The sequence below is a fragment of the Pholcus phalangioides genome, unplaced genomic scaffold (assembly GCF_987345545.1).
Source record: "Pholcus phalangioides strain wild (caught in Gottingen) unplaced genomic scaffold, Ppha-v1.0 ptg000015l_1, whole genome shotgun sequence".
Lineage (NCBI taxonomy): Eukaryota > Metazoa > Arthropoda > Arachnida > Araneae > Pholcidae > Pholcus > Pholcus phalangioides.
Window position 1 is genome coordinate 86,438,903 of NW_028301608.1, and position 19,822 is coordinate 86,458,724.

The window sequence follows — 19,822 nt, forward strand, 5'->3', positions numbered from 1 at the left end:
GAATGCTTTATTACTCTCATGTAAAACGTTATGGACGTCTGCAAAAAAATTATTTCTATAACTGATAAAATCATATTTTATTATTTACTTTAGGATTTCTACAGAATACAAGAGCATATCTGATAGACTGTTATATGTGCCTGTAAATACAAAAGAGCTGGTTGAATCAAATGTTAGTAAATTCTACTCTAGAATCTCTACAAACGAAGAAAAACTGTTCATAAAGTTACAAATAAAATTTCTTTTTTTTGGATTTTCCTCTTAGCTGTAGTCTAGTTCATTGATTCTTAACCAGCGGGGTGAAAGCAATTTTAAGGGTGCAAACTTAATTGTGCATCATGAATAATTATTCACATAATTATTTTAAGAGTTGTGAAAGTGTAAATTAAAGTTTATTGGGGCTGTGGGTGAAGTCGAATTAAAAGGTTAAGAATCACTGGTGTGGTGCACCACCTTCTTGTTGCATCAGTTAACACCACATTGATCATATGATACACACATATATACATACAGACTTTTCAGGCATGCACCAATTTATTAGAATATTCTTCAGGTTTGCGAGGTGCATAAGCAGTTTAGTAGTAGTAGAAATTCCATGGTTTTCTTACTAAAAGCCACGAACATGAGTAGGTCTTTCTTTTGAAAAAAAAAACAAAAAAAAAACCTCACTACAGCAAGTAACAGACCTTAAAACATTTAAATACTCACCCAATAATATGTATTCATAGCCAGATTTAAGAGATATATGGCAGCATCTGAATACTTGTGGGTTATCTGTGGTTCCCAATTTTGAGGCACAAATGCAAGCCGATCTCCCCGTTAAGAAGTCTCGCCACAGAGAACAACAGACCTATAATGTACAACTATTCAATCATTGCAGTTCACTCATGGTTAAAAAAATTTATGGCAGATGACAGCACTACATATAACAAGCATTACACAGAAACAAAATTCACATTAGGTTCACAACACGTACATGCACATTCCGGCATGTACCAATTCATTAGAAATTCCATAGAGGAATATGCACGAGGTGCATGTATGGTTAACTAGTAGTAACATCTGAATACATTCCACCCATGAAACATAATATCAAAAGTGCTATGAAATATCCATTTACAACACAGCCACCTCTTTCGAGAAGGGGGGAATTGTCTTTATGAGAGTAGACTAGGGCTGTTACAAAAAGTACTTGTAGCAATAAATTAATGGTCCACTGATTTATGTAGTAATAATGCTCAAATAAGCACTACATTCCACATAATTTTCATGTTGCACAAACAATTTTTGTCTTTCTACACTGCATGAAAAACCATCCTTATTTTCAATATAGTTTAAATGTCTTTATTAAAACTCATTCTGTTGAATTTTTTTTTTTTAATTTTAGGAGTTTGCACAAAACTATAAAGATGTTTTGCATGGTAATCTGAAAAATGACTTGTATTTACTCAATGAGAGGCTGTATTATTTGTCGGGTCTCGTTTCATTTGATTTGACTAACATGGAGATTAATACGGAGCCTTATCATTGGTTTAGAAAGATGCCGCCTATTCTAAGCCAACAACTCTACCTGGCTAAAGAAAAAGAAAGAGAGTATCAAGATTTTCTTACAGTATGTACAGTATTTCATTTCGATTCAATTTATTTTAATCATAACTTTTATTTTTCACTAAATTTCTCTTATAAGGCTTTTTGACTTGAGCACACTATGGTGTTTACTTTCTTGATTTCTTTTCTTTCTTTTTAATTTTATATTTTGGTTCTTTTTATAGAAAAGAAGGGAGCAATTTGTAAAAGACTTGGATGAGCATGCAGCACAAGTGGCAAATTTAGCTCAACAAGGCGATGCAGCGCAGGTAGAAAAATATCTTGAAATCGCTAAGGAAATTGATGAATGGCTTGCAGCTAGTGCCGATACTGTTGAACTTTTTAACATGGAAGAAGAAGCTTATGGATGGGAAGTGACAAATTATCCTCTAAGACCAAAGTTGATGAATGATATAAGACCTTATCTACAACTTTATGATTCTGCTGTGCAGTTCAATCATCAACACAAGTGAGAAAAATGCATATATCATGTTTATTTAAAATTGCACCGATCGTCTAATTTCAATTAAAATTTCATTGAAATTTCACTACTGAAAAAATTATATAATTTCGTGTGTACAGTTCTTAAATCTTCAAAATATGAGCATTACGCACTAATAGCTATATGGGAAGATGGCTATGGGTATTGTAGTTCAATGAAGTAACATTGTGTTTAGGCAGAACATCTGTATAACCCAAGTTTTACTATTAGCTTGCTTGACTATAAGGTCTAAATTAATGGTCGTAACATCTGTCTTTTCTTTTTTTTTCAATTTTGCACTCTTGTTTAGGGATTGGGTAAATGGACCTCTGGATACTGTAGATCCAGAATTTGTTGAAAGTGAGGTTATGAACTTGTTTAGAACTGTGTACAAGTTAGAAAAATCATTTGGAGATGTTCCTGAACCAAGAAGAATTGCAGCAAATGTGAGCTTGCCATTTTCGAATATCTTAAAGAAAATATTGCACAATAAAAAATGTGGTGAATTGATGCAGTTTTATCTACAAAATTTAAGTATTGATAAGCAAATATTTCATCGTAATGATAACTTATTACTAATTTTAATTAGACGCCATGGGAAAATTTTGTCTTACAGACAACTTTCGTGTTCATTATTGTAAGCTTATATATCTTAAAAAGATGGTTTAATATTTCTAAGAAATAATCGCACAAATTACTCCTAGGATATCACCTTGAGCATCATTGAATAGTCAATTTTTCACAGTAACAACTGATTTTTTGTGTTTCTTTTTTGCAGAAGGTGTCTCTAATATTTCAGTAATATTAGTATCACAACTGAGTAGAACTAATTGGAATCATTAATTTTAACAAAAATTTTATTTTGTAGATTCTTTATTCTCTTTTCCCTCTCTTAGTTTTTCATTCAGAATCTCAGTCTTCAGTTATGTTTTTCTTGCACATTCCAGGTAAAGTATTCAATAGAGCAGTTCAAAGAACAAATCCCTCTCGTGCAGACACTGTGCAATCCAGGTCTCCGTGAAAGACACTGGGATCAAATTTCACTTATTATTGGATACCACTTGTGTCCTGATGAAAATACTACTTTGGGAAACCTCATCGATTTGAACCTCAATGAATATGTTTCTCAGTTTGAAGCGATAAGTGAATCTGCAAGCAAAGAATTCAAACTAGAAAAAGCATTAGACAAGATGATAGGCGAGTGGGATGATGTAAGTTAACTTTAAATCATAATATCTATGTTGACTCACTTGTATACAGTACCCCCCCCCCCCCTGCCGTATTCATGGATTTTTTTCCTTTATTGGGAATTTTTTTTTTTTTTTTTGACAATACTCAGCAATAGTCATTCACGTGTTTTGTTTATAAAATTTGAGTTGTTTAGGATGGCTCATTCTTCTAGTGCTACTGATAATGCTTTGAAAAGACAAACAAAAAAAAGTGAAAACTTGACAAGAAAACTTGGATATATTGACGAAAACTATGCTTGGCAAAAGTAAGTCAATACCTGCTGTGGTTACGGAATCAACGAATCTACGGTGAGATATGTCAAGAAAAAGGAATCTGAAATTCGTTCAGCCATGGCTGTAGCTGCACCTGTGGCAGTTGAAACTTTGCTGTGCATATGGGATCCATGTGTTTCTCGTGCAGAAAATGCTGTTTTTTGTGGGTACAAGACTGATACAAAAATTTATTCCAATTTATTGTAATATTATAACAGAAAAGGTGAAAAATTTTACTCTTCTATAAGGAAAGGGCTGGTGAAACGTCTATTTCATCAGAATTTTATGAGGGTAAAGGTTATTCATAGGTTTAAGAAATGATTTGGATTATGCAATTTAAAAATCACTGGCGATCAAGTCGTTACTGACCAGGATGCAGCTAGAAAATTTCCAAAGACTACAGAAAATTATTGAAGAGAAGGGTTTTGCACCTCAGCAGGTGTTTAACGCTGATGAAACTGCACTATTTTGGAAGAAAATACCGCAAAGAACATTTATCACCCAAGAAGAAAAGTGAGCCCCTAGTTATAAGGCAAGTAAAGATATAGAGTGACTATGTTGTTTTGTGCAAATGCGTATGGGTACATGACAAAGCCCACCATCATTTTCAAATCTGCGAATCTGTGAGCATTGAAGGAAACGATAAACCAGAGCTCTCAGTATTTTGGATGAACAATAAAAAGGCTTGGACTACGAAAACACTTTTCCTGGATTGGTTTAAACCATAGTTTCCCAACCTTTTCTGTCCCATCGCCCCCTTCTTCAGAAATTTTAATCAGAAAAGAAAGAAAAACGCTCCCCAACGCAATCCAACCCATAGGATACTATGTTATACCCGTAGCTTCTACTGCCCCCTGGAACATTCCATTGCCCCCCCCCCCCAGGGGGCATTAACGCCCACGTTGGGAATCACTGGTTTAAACGGTATTTCATTCCGGAAGTCAAGGGGTACCTTTAGAGTGAATACATGTCATTCAAAGTTCTTTTGATACTGGATTGACAGAGAAGGAATTAATGCTGGCTGGTCCTGAAACTGAATTGGTACCAGATCAAGAAGATCAAGATAAAAAATTAGAAGACGAGCTCACCACAAGTAACATAACGGAAGGGCTTCGCAAGCTCACATCAGCAACAGGTTATTTTCATGATATAAATCCCTCTATTCTACGTTCTTCACATGTAGAGGAAGCCTTGTCAACGTACTCCGACATACTTGATGATATGAAGAAGAAACCACAAACAGAAATCATAATGTTCTTTCAGAAAATATTCCAACAATCGCTGCAGATCCTTTTACATTCCTTTTTATCTCTGCATCACACTGCTCTTTCTCATGATGTTAATAAACAAGATATACAAAAACCTATGGTATCGGTTATTTGTGGATTTCCTGTATTCGCAGTCATCCCCCTGAATGTAACCGCTGCAAATACGGGAGCCAACTGTAGTTTTATATAAGTTTGAGGTGCAAATTTTTCTCAGATGCATCAAACTCTATACCAAAACATGCGTTTTTATTCCTATATCTTAAAACCATTTGTTATTAACTATTAGACACTTTTGATAAACTGTAATACAGTCATGATATCATTATATAAAAACTTATTTTTATAGATGGTATGATTATGAAAAGATTTATTGTGCATGATTTTTAAATATTTCACTGATATGCTTGATATTTTCCCCCCTTATTGAAGGTGTTGTTTTCCATCATTCCATTTCGAGAATCTGGTACCTATATTTTGTCTGCAATCGATGATATACAGGTGCTTTTGGATGATCACATCGTCAAGACTCAAACTATGAGAGGATCGCCCTCTGTAAAACCTTTCGAGGAAGATGTAAAGTATGTACACTTTGCATTATTATGCATTTATTTTTTATTTCTAAAATTAATTTCCTCAGCCATTGTATAGTAGTCATTAAATTAATTTTGACCATCGTCAATCCGGTTATATCAAAATCTACAGTATCAAATCACAGTATCAAAATATAAGAGGGTAATTCAGATAGTATATATAGATAGATATATTCATAGATATAATTCAGATAGACCAACATATGTCATTGATATTTCTTTGTAATGTCCACTTGCTCTGATGATTACACACATAGAAGTTATTGTATTTCGGTTATGGAGGTTGTAATAAAAGTTATTGATTGAATGCATAAACATACTTAGAATTTTCTTGAGGGGGGTTCAATTTTTTTTTCTTCTGGAAGGGGGGGGGTTCAGTTTTTCCTGTAAAATAACACTGGCTTGGGGGAGGGGGTTAGAACACAGAACCCCCCTTGTATACGGCAATGATTGCAATGATTGAACTGTTATACCTTTCTATTTTGACTTGAGTTTTATTATATTTTTTGTAAAAGTTTACCTTCCATCCTGAGATTGTTGATGAAGACATTTTTTTAATTCAAAGAAATGAATTTTTTTTTATTCCCTTACTTTAGGAACTGGGAGAAGACATTGATGCGCTTGCAAGAAACAATTGATGAATGGGTAAAAGTCCAGGCAACATGGTTGTACTTGGAGCCAATATTTAGCTCCCCTGATATCATGGCACAAATGCCTGAAGAAGGACGGTAGGTTTTGATGAACACATGAAAAAGTTTTTTTTGTATGTAAAGAAAATTTTTATGTAAGTAAATTTTTTTCTGCTGATTGTAAATGGATGAATCAATATGAATTGACTCATTTTCAATGGAATTTTTTTATTACAAGCATCTTTCCATACATATTAATAGTGCACTTTATTTTATGTAGTCGTTTCAATACAGTGGATAAGACATGGCGGGAAATTATGAAAGAAGCCTTAGTTGATCAACATGCCCTCAAGGTGATAGACATAGAAAACCTTATTGATCGTTTGCAGAAATCCAATGAACTTCTAGATCTTATTTTGAAGGTAATATCATTTGATGTATTCCTGTTACTGTAATAGATTTCATCACTCAAGATATCTCTTCTTATTAACTGTTCCACCACATTTATTCTGATGTTATACATGAAACTTCTCTGGATAGTTATACTGGTCAGACTAAAGGAGAACTGGAACCCACACCAAAAGCATAATAAGTTTTTTTCCGGAACTATGTTAAACACAACAGTCATCGAAAATTGTGACAGACTTAAATAGCCAGCAGGAACCAAATCAACTTGAAGCGAACAGCATGTGAATTGCTTGTTAGTTGTTGCCAATACACTATCACAACATACATATGTAGCAATATATGTGTAACAGTTTTATTTACAAACTCAGCTTACAGAGTTTTTTTTTTTTTACATTTTAATCTCTTGGATAATTAATATTGATTCAGCTAATGGAAATTTTAGTTGATATAAATGCACACACATTAACATAAAACAGCTGAATGAATGAACGCCAGGGTCTCTGGCGAACATAAAACAGCTGTATCGTGAGCTGAATTTTCATGCCGATTGAAATGAATCCATTGAGTTACTGTCACTCGAGTTTGATTAACTTATGTCCATCTTGGAATTGCTTTCCAGATATGCGCTTGTCTTTCTCTTTCAGTAAGATATTGATTCATTTCATGTAAAATGAATGATTAAGCTAAGTAAAAATACATTTAAAAAGAAAAAAAAAAACCTTAGACTTTTCATAGCATTTGGTTAGACTCTTAATACCAAACTAAACAATATTGGACAGTGTAAAAACTTATCTTTCCCATTTGCATGTGTGTGAAAGGGAAATGAGATGACTGTGTATCACATAGCCCACCACCTCACACACTGGGTTTTTTTTCACTATGTCTCACAAACCTGACTGCACATCGTACATAGTGTGAAATAAAAATGTTCAGTTTTTTATCTTTCTTTAAATTCTCCTTCATCCAGCTGTGAAGTTCTTTATCTCAGCCTTCTGTCTATTTTTTAACCCCTTAACTGCCAGTGTATATATAAGCCCTGGGGGGGGGGGGGTGGGTCTGTGCTTTAACCGCCACAGTCGTATTTATGTCTTTACTCTTTGTGATTGAAAAAGGGTAGCAGTGGCTAAAGGATTGTGTAATATTTCGTTAAAGGGTTAATAATACTTTTTAGTGCTTTTTGAAAGTTATTTTGGAATTTTGCACGTTTCCTGGGATGAATTGAACAATTTTCCATAGAAACCTATCGAAAATTGTGCTAAACTAACCCCCCCCCCCAATGCAATTCAAAAATAAATTATCTTCATTAGCCACAGTATCACTGCATTGGCCTTCATACTTTGAAGCAGCATGATTTTATTAGTTTCTGAGTAAAGAAAAAAACCAGCCCGTGTTTCACTTTTCAAATTAAGGCCTAATTTAACTCTAATTATAGTCACATAGTTAAACTCATGATTTATTGTATCAATCATTTTTTTTATTGGTAGTCGGGAAGTTTTCACTGTTTGTTGATGTTACACGCTGCAGATCTTAATTCAGCTGAAGCACATAAAATTCTTAGACACTACTGTATAACCAACAGAAATGCCAGTTAAAAAGTTTAAAATCCTAAGTTATATTTCAACAGTGTTATCTGGAAAAATAATATTTGGGGAGTAGTTTCACTCTTCAAAATTATAAAGGTACTTTTTTAAAATGAAGGGTATTCTTTTTATCAGAATCTCTATTAAAAAAATTGCCTAAAATATAGGAGTAATTTCACTCCTTACCGGAATTTGGGCATGTCAAATTGAATTTTGATGCAATCAAAATGATGTAAATCATGCATCTAGATGCATATTGGCAAACACTGTAGTTCAGCATATCTTCAGAGGACGGAAGAGATATGTCCAACACATGATCGACTGTATGATTTTGCTGATCTGGAGTCTCTGGTAGGTTTTTACTTCTTATCAAGTTGCTCAGTGAACAGAATGGTAAAAGTCTTGCCACAGTGAGCAACAGGCGTACAACGATAAATTATTCAATCAATACACTTCACTCATAGTTAGAAAAACTGGTGGCAGATGGCAGCACTACACATAACAAACATTACACAGAAACAAACTTCACGTCACGTTTCACTACACGCACACACACATTCCAACATGTACCAATTCGTTAGAGATTTTGCAGAGGAATATGGACGAGGTGCATGTGTGGTTTAGTAGTAGTAGTGAACAGAATAGTAGTAAGAATATAATTTTGAGGATAGCTTTGAACATAGTCAAGACATTGATTCTGGAATAATTTCAGAACCTTTATACTGGAAATGCATTTGTTTATGGAGATGTACATTAATATTAATTATCATTAATTTTTTGTGCATAAAATGTTTCGCAGTGTATACGTTTGCTAAAGTAATGGATAAATTCATGTGCTAATTGATTCTTTGTTTCAGGGTTTGAATAATTATCTAGAAAAGAAAAGACTATTTTTCCCTCGGTTCTTTTTCCTATCCAATGATGAACTGCTAGAAATATTATCAGAGACCAAAGATCCAAAAAGGTATGTCCAATCTTTGAAGTTACTTACATCACTATGGCGAATCTTCTCAGTGATTTGGAAAACTTATTTGCCAAAATTAGCAAAACTTCAAATTAAGCATTGTTGTTATTCATTATCAATTTTAAAATTTTGTTTTGTTTGTCTGCTAAAAATATTTTTGATTTATTACTTTAAAATTTACAATATAATAACCAAGGCCTGTATGGTGATGATATTTGTGTTTTGTCATTTTTAACACATTTTCCACTTTTAATTTATTGTTTCAAGATCAGAGCATTTTTTGGCATTTTTAGGAATTTTTTTTTACTTTTTAGACTTTTTTCAAAATGAAAGATAGGCTAAAAATGTTTTAAGCAAAAAATGTATTAATTTTCATCACTTCATTTGTATCTTCTATCTCTAGACAAAGTTTAGCATCAGTTCCATGTACATTTATAGTAAAAATTCTAAATGCTGGCCACTTCACCAAATAATAAATGAAAGTGGAGACTTTAAGGAATTTTCGTTAAATTTATGAAAGAAAGAAAGAGAGAGAAGAGAGGGCTTCTTTTTTCGTCATATAAACAGGTTGATTAGGACCTTGGTAGTACTTGCATGTACTACGGGGAAAACTTTCAGATTTGCAAATTCATGTTAATTGATATTGATCTGTAAGATTGCTGCATGCAGTAAGATTTTACAGCCTTTTTTTTGCCTGGGAAATATTAAAAAACAATGTACAAACATGTGTGTTCTGTTTTCCACTATTCAGTCCTTGCAGAAAGGTATAAAGTTTATTTATGCTATGAAAATAGTGAGTGAAGTTCTTCAGGTGTACTAAAGGTAGGATAGGCCAATTTGCTATTATGAAATTTGAAAAAATAATGAAAAAAGCAGACTTATTGCCTGTAAAAATATTTTTGATGTTCACAAGAACATCTGAAAGTTTGGAAATTGAAGAGGAATAACTACTATACATATATAGTAGATCAGATGTTTTTTCCCAACTAGGCCTATCCCCAATATCTGTTGGCGTTGAGCGAAATTTATCTCAAAAATGTAATTCTCCAAAATTTCTATTTTGTCTTTTATAGATTTCCTAACCCAACTCTTGAATTATAAATTGTTTATTTGAAAAAAATCTATTTGCAATTTTTGATAAAATCTAATGTCAAGAATAAATGTGATTTAAAAAAAATATTTTTTTTCTTTTAACTTTCAAACGTAGTCAGCTTCCAAAGAAATTTGCTTTGTTATTTTAATAGCATTTTTTGCCAGTTTTAGGGAATTTTTTTTTTTAATATTTAGGGCTTTTTTTTCCCTTCAAGTTTTTGAGCAATTTTTTTATTATTTTGTAGATCAACAACAACCAGGTCTTGATAATAATGTTTCTGAATAGATTTTTTTTTTGTTATTCAATCTTGTTTGATTTCTCTATTATTCATACTTTATACGCTGAATCTTGATTCCTTGACTTTTGATGTCTTTGCTATTTTATATGATTGCATACAAATTAAATTCTGCTTATAAATTTTTTCCCATAGGGTCCAGCCTCATCTGAAAAAGTGTTTTGAAGGCATAGCAAAACTGACATTTCTAGAGAACCTTGATATAACTCATATGGAAAGTAGTGAAGGTGAAGTAATTGAACTAACAAACATTATATCCGTAAATAAAGCTAGGGGGCAGGTTGAAAAATGGTTAATAGAGCTTGAAACATATATGATAACCAGCATACACAGGGTAAGCAATCAAGTATTCATTTTGAAATATTTATATGAATTGCCCTCAAAAGTGCATTTGTAAGTTTAGTATCTTACCTTCTTATTATAAGCTATTTCTTTCTTCATTTGAAGGTTATACAACTGGCCCTGGAATCATATGCTACTAGACCAAGAGAGCAATGGGTGTTAGACTGGCCAGGACAAGCAGTTTTATGTGTTTCACAAAGTTACTGGACTGCTGAAGTACATGATTCTATAAAAAAAGGAAAAGATGTAACTATTTTTTTAAAATCCTGTATGACACAAAGTTTTCACAATTAATTCTTTACTCGCACAGATTTCACATTTGGTACAAAATGAAAGATACTTTTCAATGTGGATATCGTCTTTTTTTTAAAGGCTTATATAAAAAAAATTTAAAACATTCCACGAGTGATCTATGACCCCTCTTTATTACCTAAGTTACAGTTGATGCTCATTGTAATGGTTCTTCTCATCATTTTGTGGAAAACAGCATCATATTAGGTGTTTGTTATATCCAAAGGAGGAAAAAAATATCTGATTTTACGAAAAGGTAAGCAAAATAGTCGTTATAAAAAACGTTTACATATGTTCTTTTTGTGCTCTTATGCCTCTGAGGATTGGCACCCTTATACACCCAGTTGTAGTAACACTCTGGAGTCTACAAATATATCTGCTACAACTTCTGGTCTTTCTCTGCTTCTGTTAGCAAACGTAACATGATGACTACTGCTATGACAAGGAAGACCTTTTTCAAATTCCCCAACTTCCCATCTTCTAATTATTTGTGAAGTTCTCATTCAAATTTTTAGCTCATATAAGAGGTGGTGGTCTTTGGAACTAAAGTGTAGTCAAAGCAGAGGTGTATGCAGGAAGGGGGGGGGGGCGCATAAGGGGCCCATGCTTCCCAAGTCAACAAGAAATTTGAAGGAAAAAAAAATTGTTTTTGCCAAGTCCCAGGTTTGAACCAGGGGGAAAATATAGATAGCAAGATATTTTCCCTAACAAGCTTGATGTAACCACCGATAGATGCCCCCCCCCCCCCACATTTCCAACCCAACTCATTAATGGCAGTAAATCGCAATATAGCGATATGGCCAGAGTTGGTATTTAGTGAAGTAGTAGTAGTAATGTTGTGAATTAAAATAATGAAAGAAAATACCTTTTGTGTGCCATTTTAACCAGTTTCTGTTAATTTAAACGCTGTTTAAAGGGTGGTGACTCAAAATTCCTCAAGAAGAAAATTTTAGCTCTTCAAGCCTTTTGTGCCTCTTCCAAAGGTTGATCCTGCATATGCCTTTGAGTCAAAGTATTGTATGCCTACTTGATATCCAACCTCTTCCTATTGTCCAACTTCTGCCCTTCCGTTATGATGATCAGTATGATAAGTCCAAAATGTTTTCATATAACGACTATGTTCTTCATTTGATTTTATGACCACCCTATACAATGTCATTTTCTATAAAATGATGGGGGGAGGGGTGTTATGCACTAATTTTCTAAATTCACTTTTCAAAATTCTCCTTTGCTATCTTAACCTTGACCCTTTTAATATTCTATCCAAGCCTACATACTTTTCCAACACATTTATAAAATTCTATTCTCCAAAATAAATTAAACCATATATTTGCATACGTAGACTCAAATTTTGTTTCTCTTGAATCAATTAGTTGATTAAAAAAAGCTTCCCATCTGCTATTTTACAACATTCCTGCTATTGTTGATTTTGTCAATAACATAAAACAATATTATATCCTAAATTCTCTTATTGACAAAACAATATTATATAAATATTAAATAAATAATTATTTCACTTCCAGAAAAATATATTTTTCCACTTTAAAAAAAAAATTATTTTTATTTTTTTCTATGTCTGTTTTTATCAGTATAAATCTGTTGTAGGCACTTCAATCGTACTTGCTACTTAACAATGCCCAAATTGATAAAATTGTGGAACTGGTGCGGGGTAAGTTATCAAAGCAGAATCGTATATCACTTGGGGCTCTAGTCGTGTTGGATGTTCATGCAAGGGATGTTTTGCAACACTTAGTGAATCTGGAAATTTCGTCGGATGAAGATTTTTCTTGGTTGAGCCAGATGCGTTATTATTGGATTGTAAGTATAATCAATTCATTGTTTGCAATTATTGTGAAAGTAAAAATGATAGATTATCATGCACTTGGATGATAGAGTTTTTCTTTTAAATCATGTATAATATACATATCTGTATACCTTATTTTTGATATAAATGTACACACACAGTACTGTACATTGACACAGTGTTGTATACCAAGCTATCTTACATTTTTATAGGAAGATGATATGACTACTAAAATGATAAATGCCACTTTGGACTATGGTTATGAATATCTTGGTAACTCAGGGCGTCTGGTTATCACACCACTCACTGATCGTTGCTACAGAACATTATATGGAGCTCTAAATCTACATCTTGGTGGGGCACCTGAAGGACCAGCTGGAACTGGAAAGACTGAAACAACAAAAGATCTAGCAAAAGCTGTGGCTAAACAATGCGTTGTTTTCAATTGCTCAGATGGTTTGGATTATATTGCCTTGGGCAAGTTTTTCAAGGTTTGCACTCCCAATTTTTTTTTTTTTAACAATTTTTTTCCCCTTAGTTTGTATTAAATTAATGTTAACTCTAATTTTGACTATTGAAATCTCTTCAGCAATCTTTCTTAGAATACAAGAAGGGGAAAATAACATTGGAGATGGCAATTTTTAAACCCATAATGCATTATACAATTCTCATTTTTTTATACCAAATACTAAAAATATACATATAATCAATCCTATGGCCAGCCATTTTACTAAAATGTTTGTCATGTGATTCTCAGGTTTCTAGTTGATTTTAAAAATAAAGGATGAGGGTCTTTTGAATAATAAAAAAATGTGACTTCAAAAAAATTCTGAATATCAATTTAAAGTCAACAACAACTTTATTGTTTTATATAAATGTCTAAATATCTATGAGGGTTTTTTCCTTCCAGGGTTTCTTAATATCTAATTAATGGGACAATAAGGAATACATAAAAGAGGACAGTTACATATGCTCTGTGTTAAAATTACTTTATATGACTTAAAAATCGATAGAAATATGCTTGCACAACAATTTTTCTTCAAAATGATTTAACTGTTGATCTCATAACATTTTTACTGTAATATTACCTTATTATTATCACTTATAAAAAATGTTACTCAATTATTTTTTCTTCCAGGGTCTTGCTTCTTGTGGTGCGTGGTCTTGCTTTGACGAATTTAATAGAATAGATTTAGAGGTTTTGTCAGTTGTTGCTCAGCAAATATTGACTATACAGCGAGGTATCAATGCTGGGGATAAAGTTCTATTTTTTGAAGGCACTGAAATCAAACTTGACCCAACATGCTCTGTTTTTATAACAATGAATCCAGGTTATGCTGGAAGATCTGAGTTACCAGACAATCTCAAGGTATGGTTTAAGTATGATCAAAGTATATGTTTTTCATGTATAGTGTATTAATATTTCAGTTGTCAAGTTGATGATCTTTGCTTTTGGAAACTATTTGTGTTTCCAATGTTTGTTGCCTCCTTTGTTCTGTAGTGTTCCTAGAAACTAAGGCTTTTTACACTGATAGTTATTTGAACTTTACTGTCTATTATTTTAGGCTCTGTTCCGTCCAGTTGCTATGATGGTACCAGATTATGCAATGATTTCAGAGATCGTTCTATATTCATGTGGTTTTGTAAATGCAAGACCATTGGCTGTCAAGATTGTAGCAACATACAGACTGTGTTCTGAGCAACTCTCCTCTCAGAGTCATTATGATTATGGCATGAGGGCTGTTAAATCAGTGTTGACTGCTGCCGGAAATTTAAAGGTTTATCATTCAGGTTTTTTTTTTCAATTTTATCTGTTCTACAACATATATAATTTTAGTTTAAAAATCATTGCTATTATACCAAATTGAATTACTTAGAAAAATCAAAAACTAATAATGAGATATAAAATATTGTTTATTATAAATACTATAGATTTTCTTGTTCATGTTTACTGTTTTTGTCATTGGGACAGTAGATCAGTAGATTCAAGCCTTGCTTCTGAACAAGCCATAGTTAATAGTGAATGTACTGAACTTATTACATAGTGTGTAATATTTAAATGGTTATGGCAGAAATTTATTATTGCATATAATGCATTATTGTTTGATTATTTTAAAAAGAATTTTATAACAAAGATTTATTTGTACGTTAGTTTTGTCCATTCAAAACTAGAAATTACACGCATATTGATATCCAGAAAAAAATATATTCATGATTTTTTTTCTAACTTTGTATTTTTCTTTTATTCAGCTCAAATATCCTGAAGAAAGTGAAGATATTCTCATTCTACGTTCAATCATTGATGTCAATCTTCCAAAATTTCTTTCACATGACCTCCCCTTGTTTGCTGTAAGTTTTTTCCTTATTATTTTTTTAAAATTCAAATGAAGTTCTAACTTTTTTCTTGCTATCAGAATTGAAGGAAGTTAATATCCATGTCTGTGATATATACTTAATTCAGTTTTATATATTTTGTAATTAAAGGAAAGCAAGACAAGAAAAAAAAAATTCAGTGGAAAAAAAAATTCTATCTAATTATATGTTTTTGAATTACCAATAATATTTTTTAAATATTTTCTCTGTATCTTCTTAATTATGTTCAATTAAGTAACTAACAGGTCATCCATACATACCATGTTTAATTTATTTTACTGGAACTTGGTAATTTTGTTTGTGCAAGTTGCTGCAACAAAATGCTCTTCCCAACACACATTACATTGTCTTGTTTTTATTAATTACTATTACTAGGGCATCACCTCTGATTTATTTCCTGGAATCAAGTTGCCAGCACCTGACTACCAATATTTGAATGCATCTGTTATGAAATACTGCAAAGAACAAAATTTACAGTGCCCTCCAGTGTTTTTGGAAAAAATCCAACAGGTGATACAAAGATTGTATTAAAGCTAATATTGTGCCCATCATTAACTCTTTCTTTAAATATATATTGTTTGTTTATAAAGTAATTAATGAATTCACCTTTACTCACCAACAACATTCATTAGACAAAACATTTATTCTATTTAGTTTTACGTCGTTTTTTTAAAATCTTTTGTAATATAGGATAGCTTCTATTAGATTTATATGTTCTGAGTAACAACAATTCTATCTTGAAATATTCAAGACTTAAGGTATCTGACTACCTTTCTTGTCACTTTCCTTCAAAATGGTACTGGAGTGAACTTTAATAACATTTTTTGATAGAAAGTGTCTCGAAATGATGCAAACAGTGACAAAGTTTGGTCTACCTATGACATTTTCTGTGAAAAGGTCGTTTTTATGTCAAATTTTAGGCAAAATTCATGTGATATTCGAAACACGATTGCAAAAATGCTTGTTAATGAAATGCTTTGTGATTTTCACAGTGCATTTAGCTAGTAATGTTGCAGGTTATGAACTAAAATTTAAAGGATTGCATGATATGTTCATAAGTTACACCAAAATATGTTTAAGTATGTGTGAATTTTTTGAAATTTCATCCTACATTATGCCTACACTGTAATTCAAAAAATATATGTGATAGACCTTAGATTTTGATTCATAACCTCAACAATGTATAGCAAAATATCACATTAAAATTTTCATTAGGATGCAATGAATCAATTTTTACAAATCATGTCACAAATTCAAGTAAAATGTTGAAAATAGCATTCTTCGTAAAACATGTTCAAAGTCTTTATTCACGTATTACTTGCATGTAAAAACGCAACACTAAAGTGAACATAACTTTGATTTTAAGCATCATATAAACAAAACGTGACCCGTTTTGTAATTACAACAAATAGGGCTTTTATAAAAAATAAGAAAATGAAAATCCATATTTTCTTCCAAAATGACGTTTTCAACGTAGTCGGATACCTTAAGTTGAATTACAACTGAAATACTTGTCGATTAATAGTCACTTTAAATATATTAATTGGTGAACAACAAAATTCTTTTCCACGAATCTCACCATGATGCAGGCAATCAAGTCTGCCATAATAATTTTTTATTACATGAGACATAAATTGCTGTACCATAACAACTTTCTTTGACATGATGTCTCTAGAATCAAAGACACCAAGAAAAGTTTACAGTCGTAATTGATGCTTCCAGAGGACTGGTATCCCAAACATTCTCATAACATTTTTTTTAAATGTTTGGACCTATCATATTATTGTATTCCAATCATATGCCTGCTTCAACGAATCAGGGACTTGATTATAGGCAAAAGGCCAGAGGGCCTTTGCCTATAATCAAGTGATAAATGGAGTGATAATCGAGGAAAAAAAGATCCCTTTTGAATTATTGTGATGTGAAAAAATAATCTTTTTTTGTTAATTATTCAAAGGACTTGGTGGTGAGTATAATCCAATTTGTTTAATTGTTTATTATGTTTTAATCCTGGACAGGGTGAGTGTCTGTTATTTTACCATGTCATGGATGTAAGTTGTATTGACCTGATTTTCATAAGGAAAATAGTAAATATTCACTTTTTTTTAACTCGGTTTCTTTGATTGCATTGTCTGGATGATCAAAAATTAACTGATACTTCAGTCACTGCTTGATATAATGACCCCCCTCCCTCATCCTGTTGAAAACAGACATTATATTGGGAAGGTCGTTATATCAAAAGTAAAACATATATGATAGTCATTCTATGAAAACATTTAGGACTTATCCCACTCGTCGTCGTAATGGAATGGTCGCGATAACATGGGGTCGTTATGACAAGCATCCAACTGCATATACTTTCTCTGCCACAATCTAAAATATGTTGTAAGTCCTTATATATCTTTGGATTTGCTCAACTTATATATCTGTATATTTATTTATTTACAGATTTATGAAATGATGATAGTTCGTCATGGTTTTATGATAGTTGGACTACCTTTTGGTGGAAAAACAAGTGCTTATCGAACACTTGCTGGAGCTTTAGCTGATATCCATGAACAAGTATATTTTCAATAGTTCAAAGTTTCTCCCAATGTTTTTTCAATGCAAAGCTTTGCGAATGGACATCATCATAATTTAATTTTAATGCTTTTATTGCCTATGAATTACGCGACAGTACCCAATTGTCCGGGGAAAATATGTTGTAAAAAAGTTTGTATGTTTTTTTTGTTTTTTTTTTACACTGAATAAAGTGTTCCAGACTCTGCCACGAAGCTGGGCTGGAAGAGATCTCGGCAACGGGATAAGTCCAGTGGCAAAGTTCTGGCGTACATTCATTCATGCCTATGAATTAATACACTCATTGCCATAAAAATTTGCGCACCAAGAAATTATTGTGGGATCGAAACAAAAGTTGGCCTGAAGGTACATGTCGGGCAGATATGCAAATGATTAGAAATGCAGCGTGATTGCGCATTGCGTAATGCCACTAGAGGGCGTTGAACTTCGTTCGCCTTGGAGTATAAAACAGGTAAGCAGAGCTTGCTGGAGTGTATTTAATCGTTTGCAAAGGAAATGCTGAGGTAGACATGCCGTTACGCCGTCGTCGAAGACCATATGAGCAGTTGTCGCAGTTCGATAGGGGAAGAATCATCGGGATGATGGAAGCTGGGTGGTCAGCTCGGCGAGTAGCTCGTCAACTAAGCCGTTCTGATTTTACTTGAGGAGGTGTTGGGACCAGTGGACAGAAGAGACGTCATTTACACAGTGACCAGGTTCAGGACGCCCTCGACAGACCAGTCGTCGAGAAGACCGTCACATCATCTGAAACGCACGAGTAGAGCCAACTGCCTCATTGGCCGCTATCCAGACACAGGCAGCAGCTTCACTACAAGCCCCTGTGTCTTCCCGAACCATCGCAAGGCACCTGGCTGAAGGACATCTGGTATTGCGGCGCCCATTACGTGTGCTGCCACTGACACCCACCCACCAACGTCTCCGTTTGGAGTGGTGTCGAGCAGGACGGGATTGGACTGCAACGGAATGGAACCAGGTCGTCTTCAGCGACGAATCGAGATTCAACTTGAGCAGTGATGACAATTGTGTTTGTGTGTGGAGGCCACGTGGTGAAAGCTTCAATCCTGCCTTCGCTTTACAGCGACACACCGCTCCCACAGCTGGTGTCATGGTATGGGGTGCCATTCCTTACGATACATGGTCACCCTTAATATTGATCCATGGCACAATGACAGCCCAGCGGTACGTCCATAACATCCTTCAGCCACATGTGTTGCCACTCATGGCAGGGCTCCCAGGAGCCATTTTTCAACAAGACAATGCTAGGCCACACACAGCAAGGATGTCACAAGACTGCCTCCTCCACATTACCACCCTTCCCTGGCCTGCTCTATCCCCAGATTTGTCACCAATCGAGCATATCTGGGATCATTTGGGATGGCAAGTTGGACACCTTACGAGGTTGGTCGAACTAGAGGCGCATTTACAGCAACTGTGGAACGAGATGTCTCAGGACATCATATGGAACTTGTATGCCTCAATGCCCGCTCGTATCGCATCGTGCATTCGCGCTAGAGGGGGTCCAACAGAGTACTAAAACTTCTGTACTTTTTTCTGCAATAAATGATCCTTTTTCTTGGATTTTCTAATCACTTACTTATATCAATGTAGTACTTACATGTGTAAAATTTCGTTTCATTTTAACGACTTCTTCTGGGTGCGCAAATTTTTATGGCAATGAGTGTAGTTTATATAATAGTGTCCCAAACTTTCTGTTCCATCGCCCCCCTTCTTAGATAACTTTTTTCTCTCATCACCCCCCCCCCCAACTCAAGCAAACCCATAGCATCCTATGTTATGCCTGTAGCTTCTATTGACCCCTCCCCCCTCCCATGGACCTTTCCATTGCCCACTTTGGAAACACCGGTTTATATGTTTCAATAATTTTCATATTTCATGGAATGAACATGTCATGGGTAATTGACAAAAACAAATAAATAATATTTATGAGCTTAAAATTAGCACCATCTTTGTTTAAATTAAAATTTGACTCCATCATCTATAAAATTAGTGTTTCTTTTTATTCAGATGCTCATAC

The 19,822-nt window shown here is 33.6% G+C and overlaps 1 protein-coding gene across 1 annotated transcript in view; it reads left to right on the plus strand.

Moving 5' to 3' along the window:
* The window catches only part of Dhc36C (Dynein heavy chain at 36C), a 102,710-nt gene that overhangs the window by 17,640 nt on the left and 65,248 nt on the right, over positions 1-19,822 (plus strand). The window contains exons 12-29 of the mRNA XM_089242306.1: positions 94-172; positions 1,388-1,612; positions 1,773-2,056; positions 2,379-2,514; positions 3,016-3,279; positions 5,268-5,416; positions 6,025-6,156; positions 6,338-6,479; positions 8,903-9,009; positions 10,533-10,731; positions 10,845-10,985; positions 12,636-12,848; positions 13,047-13,325; positions 13,973-14,203; positions 14,400-14,612; positions 15,085-15,183; positions 15,583-15,717; positions 17,656-17,769. Coding sequence (XP_089098432.1) covers positions 94-172; positions 1,388-1,612; positions 1,773-2,056; positions 2,379-2,514; positions 3,016-3,279; positions 5,268-5,416; positions 6,025-6,156; positions 6,338-6,479; positions 8,903-9,009; positions 10,533-10,731; positions 10,845-10,985; positions 12,636-12,848; positions 13,047-13,325; positions 13,973-14,203; positions 14,400-14,612; positions 15,085-15,183; positions 15,583-15,717; positions 17,656-17,769 — 3,142 coding nt within the window. The remainder of the gene's footprint in view (positions 1-93; positions 173-1,387; positions 1,613-1,772; positions 2,057-2,378; positions 2,515-3,015; positions 3,280-5,267; positions 5,417-6,024; positions 6,157-6,337; positions 6,480-8,902; positions 9,010-10,532; positions 10,732-10,844; positions 10,986-12,635; positions 12,849-13,046; positions 13,326-13,972; positions 14,204-14,399; positions 14,613-15,084; positions 15,184-15,582; positions 15,718-17,655; positions 17,770-19,822) is intronic.